This window comes from Heptranchias perlo, chromosome 14 (assembly GCF_035084215.1).
Source record: "Heptranchias perlo isolate sHepPer1 chromosome 14, sHepPer1.hap1, whole genome shotgun sequence".
Lineage (NCBI taxonomy): Eukaryota > Metazoa > Chordata > Chondrichthyes > Hexanchiformes > Hexanchidae > Heptranchias > Heptranchias perlo.
Genome location: NC_090338.1, coordinates 38,206,210 through 38,218,041, shown reverse-complemented (window position 1 = coordinate 38,218,041; position 11,832 = coordinate 38,206,210). Strand labels below are relative to the sequence as shown.

At 39.3% G+C, this 11,832-nt stretch overlaps 1 protein-coding gene across 1 annotated transcript in view; it reads right to left on the bottom strand.

Moving 5' to 3' along the window:
- Positions 1-927: 927 nt before the first annotated feature.
- Positions 928-11,832, bottom strand: part of pfdn1 (prefoldin subunit 1) — a 74,620-nt gene continuing 63,715 nt past the window's right edge. The window contains exon 4 of the mRNA XM_067995830.1: positions 928-1,822. Coding sequence (XP_067851931.1) covers positions 1,739-1,822 — 84 coding nt within the window. The 3' untranslated portion in view covers positions 928-1,738. The remainder of the gene's footprint in view (positions 1,823-11,832) is intronic.

Here is an 11,832-nt window from a genome sequence, read left to right as displayed (position 1 = left end):
ATAAAATGCAAAGCTACACTACAAGTAGCCCTGACGTCACTGTCAAGAGTACACAGTGCCATTCACCGGGTATAATCTAAGCTATGACTTGATTATTACACTGAGCCATTTTCCAGGCACAATGTTAGAAGGTGGATTTCTCCAAAACATGTGTAGGAAGCTTACTCCTGAGTCAACTATTTAAATTTAAAATAAAAAAGGTTGAGATCCTCTTTAAAACCTGAAAGAAATTAATGGAGCAAACCACAGTATAATAAAATGTTTAAAATGGGGAAAGCCTGTACATTACTAATGCCAGGGACTTATTAAGTAGCCCAAGACATATTCATGTCAATGAAATGTAGGATTATTTACATCCTGTAACGGTAACCTTAGTTACCATCATTCCACGGCTTATGAATCAAATGATTCTTACTCAGGAGCCTTATAAAAACTGTAAAAGAGATACTTTGTGAGGGACTTCCCACACCATTGGATTGCCACAATTAAAGGAATTTCTTTTACACCTACTCTTGAAGTCAGTTTCAAATACACAAAAAATCTCACTCAAAAGCTATTTGAATCTCATAACTAAGTGCACCACAACTTTAGTGTCTTTACTTAACTACTTGTAGTAGTAGGTCTGGCAGGACAGCACTACACTTTATGCATACAGGACGAGAGTTCAAGTTTTGCCTGTTCTGTCTGGCTATGTATGGGAGCACCCTATGATTGGTATGGGTAAATCCACATGACTGGGAAACATTGGCACAAAATCTTAGCCAATATTGCTAAGCATACTTCTTGTTGGCAGGTATAAGTTGGCTTCAATGACCACAATAATGACATGGCCAAAACCACCTTATGAGGAGGACAGAAAATGGGTGTCAAAAGTACAATAAAAAGTGTATAATCCAAGACATTATAACACTGGAGAATGGAACACCATTTTATAGTATGATGTTTTATTTTCATTTTACCAGATTCTTCTCATCATGCAGAACAAATAATGAGACTGTTTCAAAGCAGGACATCTCAAATACAGTATTCACAAATACACATTTATATAATCTTACATTCCAATGTGAAAACAGATGCCAGATTTAGGGAAGTAGCAGTGGTGTATTATAAACCTGTCAAGATCATTTTACCCATTTTATATACTTTAGGAAACCAGATACACAGAAAACACAGGACTGTTTTCTAAACAACACAGGCTGCCAAAAGTTCAGTGTTAAAGTAACTACCATAAAACAGAATGGGGCTGCTTACATTTACCACAGAAACAGAAATAAGGTTTTGATTTTTTGATGAAGATACTGAACAATCGAACAAAGGAAACATGGTAATAAAAGTGTAGCTGGATTTGGAGACCATATAGGGCAGTCAGAGTACTACACATACCACTGGAACAATGTGCTCCTGTAAGCAAAATGATCATTTGTACAGGTAAGGTGTACCATTTCAGCTGTTTTTATATTAGCATTTATTTCGGTTGGATTCCAGTAGATTGCTGGCCATGAGCCAGCTCCTGTCATTTACATTACTAGATCCAACTCCTTTAACCTGACAGCAGGATCATAGACCCACAAAGAAAACTGGGTCTACAAATGCGCCACTAGGGTAGGACAACGGATATAGTGTTAATGCCGGGAGCTGGCTCGCGGACACCAGTCTCCTAAAATCCAACCTAAACGAGCACCAGTATAAAAGTGGCTTCTGTTTAATTTTGAAAACCAGTTCCCAGTAGTCTAAACTGTTATTGTCCTCTTCTGGCCATTAACATTTCTCTGATGTTGTCTTCTGCATCTTTCACACTGCGTTCCAAATAGGACTTTCGTTGCTGTCAAAAGAAAGATACAATACGTACAGTTAGTTTGTTTTTAAATTATCCTGATTTCATTTTTCTATTAGTATTTTTAAAGAGACCACAATAACGGACAAATCTGTCGTTTCATTATACATGATAATCAGTAACAAACAAAACCACTGAAAACAATCTCGAGCATTCGGGGCAAAAGCAGTAGCCACCTGACACATCACAGTGACACAGGTATTTCACAGACTGAAGTGTAAATAAAACAAGCTCAACTCTTAGCAAGTTTGCATCCACAGGATGTGTCACAAACTATATTGTCACAAGGGGTCAGTTTCTTTTTTGAAATGTAGCATAGAACTTTATTCTATCCATGCAAACAAATTGAAGTTTAGTTAATGGACATTCCGATTTAATCATTTACGCATGGTATGTACCTTTCTAATCATGATTAATATATAAGCTCCATAACAGAAAAGCACAAAACATGTTTTGGGTTTTCCTTTAATTTTCCAAAAATGACAGCCAGAATATACAGTATTATCAATATTCTGTCATGTAATGTTATATTTTTCTATGTAAGTGTACACTTACTGTTTTATCTTGTTAATTCATGTAATATTTCCCTGGCTATCTAAACACCTACGTTGTTTTTAAATCAATCTCCATCACTCAATTGTGATGTTATTCTGCACACCCAATTCCTGTTTTGTTCACTTAACTCCCAGTGCTGGAAAGTTCCTAAATCCAATATTCCAGAAATAGATTTATTATTAATCAGTGAAAACTACCCACACACAGTTCAGGACCTCCTTAAACTCCACAGATCCGAAAATTATCATAGGCACTTGGGAAGGAGCATAGTTGCTCTATATGCCTTTGAAGCTGGACTTAATTAACTATGACCTTGCATCTTCCACTTTTTTTGGAAGGCTACAATTTCCTTCTATTTTCCCCTCATTTTCAGAAGGCTTGCACAACCCAACCCAACCCAAGTGCACGTGGCCTTCAGTAACACACTGTGGGTGGGCTACAGCAAGGAGGTCCTACGCTTAGCATCTTCATAGCGCAGTTGAGATCATAAACTCAGGGGAGGAGTGATTGAACCACATGCTACCATTCCTATGGAACCGAAGCCCAGTTCTCCAATATAACCACAATCACAAAAGTTTACTTTGTTTGAATAATAGATTCAATTAAAGACAGTGTCAATGGTGCTGTAGAAAATAGCTACCATTACTCTGAATTTTTTTAATTAGCATTCATAAAGAGTGGTGTGATGAATTTTATATTTTTAAACTCGAGATACATTCATACTGAATCCGAGTAAAATTCTAAACCAAACACAAAAGTTCAAGATGGCAGATTACTTCCCATTCACTCCTATAGAATTTAATCCCAGTAAAACACTTGAAAGTATAATCCTGATTCAATTATAAAAAATCATCACAAGTACTCACTTTTTTTTGCACAATACACAAGATCATCAGGATAAAATGTATTTTTAAAAAATATTGTAAAGTATTAGATTCTGCATAATGAAAGATTTTCATATACATCCAACTGAAATATGTGACTAAACTGACTGACATTTAAATTGTTTACTCTTTGTAAACAATTATTTACAGGAGAGACCTAAGGTACTAAGAGGAAATTCGAGCGAGAGAGAGAGAGAAAGAAAGAGAGAGAGGGGGGCAAGTTGCATTTAAGCTCAATCGTTATTTTGTAGACTACACACAGCAAGGTACCCAAACTGCAAGTTAAACGGCATAAATGATCAGGTAATTTTTTTTCAGTGGTGTCAGTTGAATGTCAGCCAACAATTCAAAAAAACTTGATAATTCAATCCCACATGGAACTATAAGTGTTTGCAGCTAAACCAATTTACAATAGGATTCTAGAATTATTATAAGTCAACACTGCTGCTTTATTGTGCACTTCTATATTTCAATCCATCAGTGTAATAAGCATGCGTGTGAGGTAGGATAGGATTTATTAGGTAGAAAGCAAAGTGGACCAGGATTTAATCTTAAATATCAACTTCATTCTGGACATAGGGCCACTTCCCATTGAGTAGTAGGTGGGTACTGAGGAATGTATCCTCCAGTCACTGTAGTCTCCTGGAATTTGTTTGATTGCCTTCAGGGGCCGGATAGGAACGTCCCAGAGTTTTTCTAAATTGGCCTTAGGTTTCTTTCCCCCCTATTTTTTGCCTCTCCCAGGAGATTGCGTGGCTGGTGGGTAGGAGGGGACAGCAGATGAGGGTGATAGTGTGTAGAAGTTACACCATGACATTCTCGATGCACCAGCCAATCTTTTCCTGTCCTTTGTTTTTTTATGTTTGTAATTCAGCCTCTACTTATTTTAAAGCTTAATATCGACAAATTGCACTGTGCACATCTATTTTTCAGCTTTCCATGTATAAAAACCTCACTGCTCCTGAATCTCTTGCTGTGCCCATGCATACACAAAGCTGCCTCTGACATGGTCCCACTCAGCTATTTAATTCAGTTTTCTGCCTTGGAGGCTGATGTGCTCTCTCATTATAGCACTGCCAGAGTTCTGCAACTCCATTAACTCATCAGAAACACATTCAGCAGAGAGAGACCGGTGAGACACACAAATTCCAGAAGATTAATGGGGAAAGACTGGACCACACATGGAGATTAGGGAAAGAGGATTTCAATGCAAAATAAATTATCAATATAAACAAAACATTAAAATAATCTGACTAGTTCACAGTTTAAAATATAAAACAAAAATATGAAAGATGCAAAATAATATTCAAAAATTTCAATAAACAGCACTCTCCTGCATTAAAATTTTTCCAATTTTTCTCCATGACCAATATAACAGGAAATCAATGATATAATATAATATGCCATTGTCTTACATGTTGATCCATTCCTGTTATTATAAATCAGAGCATCGTTTCACTTGCCATGAGAGATCCAAGAGTTATTACAAAAGCACATGAAATGCGGAATGAAAAAAGGCCATTCTTGGTCTTGTTCCTTTCAAAAGCCTAAGTATAACTTGTATCATCATGTGATCTACCCAACTTTATTTAACCTCAAGAAAATATAACCACAGATAAAATTTCCAAATTTGAAATTCCTCCCTTACTGCTGATGATATGCAAGCAAAAACTGCAGGACATTAATATGACATTGCAATCTACGTTATTTAACCCTGACCAGTTGCACTCCATCGATGACATCATCCCAACAGGACTGGAACCATTGTGCTGCCAAGAGTATTTGATCTTTGTCTACACGTATTCTTACAGACTTCAATCCTGTTCTTAACCAGATATTCATGCAACTCTTTTTTTAAATAAAAAGAATGTAATCAATGCACCATTAATTACTTATGATGAATCTATTCTACATGTCCACAACTGGAAAAATTATTCTTCTGATCTCTAATAGTTAATGCATGTTAATTTTATTTTTATCCAGTTATGCACTCGCAATTTAAATCAATTTAATCCTGCTTTTTTTTTAACATTATCCATCCTTCCAGCACTTAAAAACCCTGATCATGTTCCTGCTCAATTTTTTTTTAAATGAAAGAATGTTCCTTCTGTAAGTCTTTCATCATTTTAAGAGTTTTAACAATGATCAAGATCAACTGGATGATGTAAATGCACATTTACATTTGTCAGTAGGCGGCAGACTCATTTCAGGTGATATAAAAATATATAACATAGAAATACATTACTGCTTCAGTTTCAGAAAAAATGTTTGATACAAAAGGGGTACAAATGCACCCTTGAGTGCTCTGCTGTCTGCCAGCATACAGAACTGTACAAAAGAATTTCAATGCTAAAAGAAACAGCATGACCAGCAATTTCTTACAGAAACATGTGCCCATCAATCTTACCAAGGAATATTTATGTACAGCCAGAGTCTGCCACAGCAGAACTTGTGAAACAACATTCCGGATGAAGTGAATTAAAGGACGTATTTTTGCAACGAGCAGAGGACAAACTCGCATTATTCACTTTTTCTTTGTCCCTGTATTCCTTAACATTACTTCTAATACTACCACAGGTATTTTCCATTTTTGTGTCCCATCAATGGAGTATGCATGCTGCTATGTTAAAGGGAAATTTCTGATTACTCAGAAATACTTTCAGTGAGATTAGCCGTAGTTATGGCTATTCTCATCAACAGCAACAACAGTGCCCAATTTATTCAGGCTGAACTAGTACCATTATCACACTGCAACAAAATTTAATTTGAGATCCCAACTAACTTGCAAGAAATGCTCGACTCTGGGATTTTGTGTTACTGTAACATGGAAGTAGAATGAATGAGCAATCTGCAAAATACATCTACAGAAAATAAAGTGGGCGCAATTTACTCATAATTGATAACCTATTCTTTTTCAAGTTCATGTGCACACCCACGCATACACTTTGCAGAATTAACATATTAAAACTGATTTCAATTAAATTATTGGAAATTGTGAAATGAACCCAATACTCATCCATTACTGTACAAATTAAATTTTTTTTAAATTGCTGCATTCGTGTTATCAGATTTTAGCACAATTGTTTTTTTGTTTACTGTATAAAAATATAAAGTTCTAATACAAAGTTAGATATGAAAAACCATACATTATTTACAATATATATATTCCCGGATATATCTCATTCACAGATATTTCAGCAAGATTGTGAGAACTGCCCAAAAATAGTAAAACTTGATATATCTGCTTCTCAAGCAGAAGCATAAAATCAGAATTGCACATGGTTTAAGTGAAACAAATTATATTTTGTTCCAATCATATTAAAGTCAGTCAAAAGGAAAAACTACCCTTTCAAATTAAAAGCCTGTTTTAAAAAATCATTTTTATGACTGCTACTAATACTTTCAAGTGATAAAGTATTTATTAGGCAGATGAAATTTCTACAATTTCACTTTTCTTGGTTCTAATGAAGATCAAAGAACAATGCAGGTGACCTCTGTCCAAGGACAAACAGCTGCAGTCAACTGGAAATTAGCCAATCCAGTCACTGCCAATATGTGTTCAGCTTCTTTCCACACATTTAACTCCCATTTGGTGTTCCCACCCAATTCTTCAGTGATGCAACTTAACTGACTACTGACAAAGTCAGGTACTGAGGTGTCAGCCCAATCTATAACCATATATGGAATTTATTTCCTGCAAAAGCTTGTGAGCATACAGTTCTGATGCAGTGGCATCATAGTGAGTCACCAGATTGACAAGTTAAAACTCAAACACATATGGATAAGTAAGAGTCTGTGGCATTCATGTTTTGCAACCCAATAATTTGTCAAAGTTAACGGCAGGTCTGTACATCATACCTATGCTCACCTGATAAAAACTCTCCGTAGTTATGATGACTAACCTCTAATTTACAACCAGCTGCTCATGTGGTTAAATGAGAAATGTGCTGTAATCCAATCACCCAGCAGGGATTCCCCACCATGCATATTAACTACATAGAATAATACAGCACAGAAGGTGGCCATTCAGCCCATTGTGTGTGTGCCGGCTCTCTGAAAGAGCTATTCAATTAGTCCCATTCCCCTGCTCTTTCCCCATAGCCCTGCAATTTTTTCCCCTTCAAGTATTATCCCATTCCCTTTATTAAATCATTGGAAAAAAATGGTTAAATTTTAGCCAGTGCAGTCCAAGTTAGTACTTCATGACTGGCTCACCAGTCAAATTGAAACCAGTTGAAACTTCAGCATTTCTGAAGTTCACATTTCTGCATCGAATATTGGAAAAGGATACTGGACTTGGAAGCTAATTAAGTTGAATGCAATACATTTGGGGATACCGAATGATCAGATTTCAGCACATGCACCCAGAACTCCAAGCAGTCCAAACTCCACTTCAGCCTCAGATCTGAGGCACGAATCAACTCAGAGAAGGTCAATGGCCACTAACCAGACCACTCTTGAACTGGCACGCCCGATTCCCTCCTATCCATAGCCAGCTCACTGCTTGCATAGGGATTTTCATGTACATACCTTGGCTGCCATATATAATGCTTACGCATAATATCAAAGTAGGTGCAGCACAAGAGGAGGCCATTCAGCCCATCAAGCCCGTGCTGGCTCTTTGAAAGAGCTATCCAATTAGTTCCACTCCCTGGTCTTTCCCCATAGCCCCGTAAATTTTTTCCCTTCAAGTATTTATCCAATTCCCTTTTGAAAGTTACTAATGAATCTGCTTCCACTACCCTTTCAGGCAGTGCATTCCAGATCATAACAACTTGCTGCGTAAAAAAACGTTTCCTCATGTCGCCTCTGGCTCTTTTGCCGATCACCTTAAATCTGTGTCCTCTGGTTACCAACCCTTCTGCCACTGGAAACAGATTCTCCTTATTTACTCTGTCAAAACCGTTCATAATTGGGACCAGTACAAATTGGACGGTCTGCATCTGGGCAGGACTGGAACCAATGTCCTAGGGGGAGTGTTTGCCAGTGCTGTTGGGGAGGGTTTAAACTAATGTGGCAGGGGGATGGGAACCGATGCAGGAAGTCAGTGGGAAATAAAGTGGTGACAGAAACAAAAGGCAGTAAGGGAGAGTGTACAGAACATGACCGGACAGATGGTCTGAGAAAGCAGGGCAAAGACCAAGGGAAGTCTAGATTAAACTGCATTTATTTCAATGCAAGAAGTCTGATGGGCAAGGCAGATGAACTCAGGGCATGGATGGGTACATGGGACTGGGATGTTATAGCTATTACTGAAACATGGCTAAGGGAGGGGCAGGACTGGCAGCTCAATGTTCCAGGGTACAGATGCTATAGGAAAGATAGAGCAGGAGGTAAGAGAGGAGGGGGAGTTGCGTTCTTGATTAGGGAGAACATCACGGCAGTAGTGAGAGGGGATATATCCGAGGGTTCGCCCACTGAGTCCATATGGGTAGAACTGAAAAATAAGAAGGGAGAGATCACTTTGATAGGATTGTACTACAGACCCCCAAATAGTCAACGGGAAATTGAGGAGCAAATATGTAAGGAGATTACAGACAGCTGCAAGAAAAATAGGGTGGTAATAGTAGGGGACTTTAACTTTCCCAACATTGACTGGGACAGCCATAGCATTAGGGGCTTGGATGGAGAGAAATTTGTTGAGTGTATTCAGGAGGAATTTCTCATTCAGTATGTGGATGGCCCGACTAGAGAGGGGGCAAAACTTGACCTCCTCTTGGGAAATAAGGAAGGGCAGGTGACAGAAGTGTTAGTGAGGGATCACTTTGGGACCAGTGATCATAATTCCATTAGTTTTAAGATAGCTATGGAGAAGGATAGGTCTGGCCCAAAAGTTAAAATTCTAAATTGGGGAAAGGCCAATTTTGATGGTATTAGACAGGAACTTTCAGAAGTTGATTGGGAGAGTCTGTTGGCAGGCAAAGGGACGTCTGGTAAGTGGGAGGCTTTCAAAAGTGTGTTAACCAGGGTTCAGGGTAAGCACATTCCTTATAAAGTGAAGGGCAAGGCTGGTAGAAGTAGGGAACCTTGGATGACTCGGGAGATTGAGGCACTAGTCAAAAATAAGAAGGAGGCATATGACATGCATAGGCAGCTGGGATCAAGTGGATCCCTTGAAGAGTATAGAGATTGCCGGAGTAGAGTTAAGAGAGAAATCAGGAGGGCAAAAAGGGGATATGAGATTGCTTTGGCAGATCAGGCAAAGGTGAATCCAAAGAGCTTCTACAAATACATAAAGGGCAAAAGGGTAACTAGGGAGAGAGTAGGGCCTCTTAAGGATCAACAAGGTCATCTAAGTGCGGAACCACAAGAGATGGGTGAGATCCTGAATGAATATTTCACATCGGTATTTACGGTTGAGAAAGGCATGGATGTTAGGGAACTTGGGGAAATAAATAGTGATGTCTTGAGGAGTGTACATATTACAGAGAGGGAGGTGCTGGAAGTCTTAACGCGCATCAAGGTAGATAAATCTCCGGGACCTGATGAAATGTATCCCAGGACGTTATGGGAGGTTAGGGAGGAAATTGCGGGTCCCCTAGCAGAGATATTTGAATCATCCACCGCTACAGGTGAGGTGCCTGAAGATTGGAGGGTAGCAAATGTTGTGCCTTTGTTTAAGAAGGGCGGCAGGGAAAAGCCTGGGAACTACAGACCAGTGAGCCTGACATCTGTAGTGGGTAAGTTGTTAGAGGGTATTCTGAGGGACAGAATCTACAGGCATTTGGAGAGGCAGGGACTAATTAGGAACAGTCAGCATGGTTTTGTGAGAGGAAAATCATGTCTCACGAATTTGATTGAGTTTTTTGAAGGGGTAACCAAGAAGATAGATGAGGGCTGTGCAGTAGACGTGGTCTACATGGACTTCAGCAAAGCATTTGACAAGGTACCGCATGGTAGGTTGTTACATAAGGTTAAATCTCATGGGATCCAAGGTGAGGTAGCCAATTGGATACAAAATTGGCTTGACGACAGAAGACAGAGGGTGGTTGTCGAGGGTTGTTTTTCAAACTGGATGCCTGTGTCCAGCGGTGTGCCTCAGGGATCGGTGCTGGGTCCGCTGTTATTTGTTATTTATATTAATGATTTGGATGAGAATTTAGGAGGCATGGTTAGTAAGTTTGCAGATGACACCAAGATTGGTGGCATTGTGGACAGTGAAGAAAGTTATCTGGGATTGCAACGGGATCTTGATAAATTGGGCCAGTGGGCCGATGAATGGCAGATGGAGTTTAATTTAGATAAATGTGAGGTGATGCATTTTGGTAGATCGAATCGGGCCAGGACCTACTCCGTTAATGGTAGGGCGTTGGGGAGAGTTATAGAACAAAGAGATCTAGGAGTACAGATTCATAGCTCCTTGAAAGTGGAGTCACAGGTGGATAGGGTGGTGAAGAAGGCATTCAGCATGCTTGGTTTCATTGGTCAGAACATTGAATGCAGGAGTTGGGATGTCTTGTTGAAGTTGTACAGGGCATTGGTGAGGCCACACTTGGAGTACTGTGTACAGTTCTGGTCACCCTATTATAGAAAGGATATTATTAAACTAGAAAGAGTGCAGAAAAGATTTACTAGGATGCTACCGGGACTTGATGGTTTGACTTACAGGGAGAGGTTAGACAGACTGGGACTTTATTCCCTGGAGAGTAGGAGGTTAAGGGGTGATCTTATAGAAGTCTATAAAATAATGAGGGGCATAGATAAGGTCGATAGTCAAAATCTTTTCCCAAAGGTAGGGGAGTCTATAACGAGGGGGCACAGATTTAAGGTGAGAGGGGAGAGATACAAAAGGATCCAGAGGGGCAATTTTTTCACTCAAAGGGTGGTGAGTGTCTGGAACGAGCTGCCAGAGGCAGTAGTAGAGGCGGGTACAATTTTGTCTTTTAAAAAGCATTTGGACAGTTACATGGGGAAGATGGGTATCGAGGGATATGGGCCAAGTGCAGGCAATTGGGACTAGCTTAGTGGTATAAACTGGGCGACATGGACATGTTGGGCCGAAGGGCCTGTTTCCATGTTGTAACTTCTATGATTCTATGATTCTATCAAATCTCCCCTTAACCTTCTCTGTTCTAAGCAGAACAACCCCATCTTCTCCAGTCTCTCCACATAACTGAAGTCCCTCATCCCTGGTACCATTCTAGTCAATCTCTTCTGCACCCTCTCTAAGGCCTCGACATCCTTCCTGAAGTGTGATGCCCAGAATTGAGCACAATTCTCCAGCTGAGGCCTAACTAGCATTTTATAAAGGTTTAGCATAACTTCCTTGCTTTTGTACTCTATGCCAGGGTCCCATATGCTTTTTTAACAGCCTTCTCAACTTGTCCTGCCACCTTCAAAGATTTGTGTACATACACCCACAGGTTTCTCTGTTCCTGCACCCCCTTTAAAATTGTACCATTTAGTTTATATTGCCTCTCCTCAATTCTTCCTACCAAAATGCATCACTTCACACTTCTCTGCGTTAAATGTTATTTGCCACATGTTTGCCCATTTCACCAGTCTGTCTATATCCTCCTGAAGTCTGCTAATATCCTCCACATTGTTTACTACATTTCT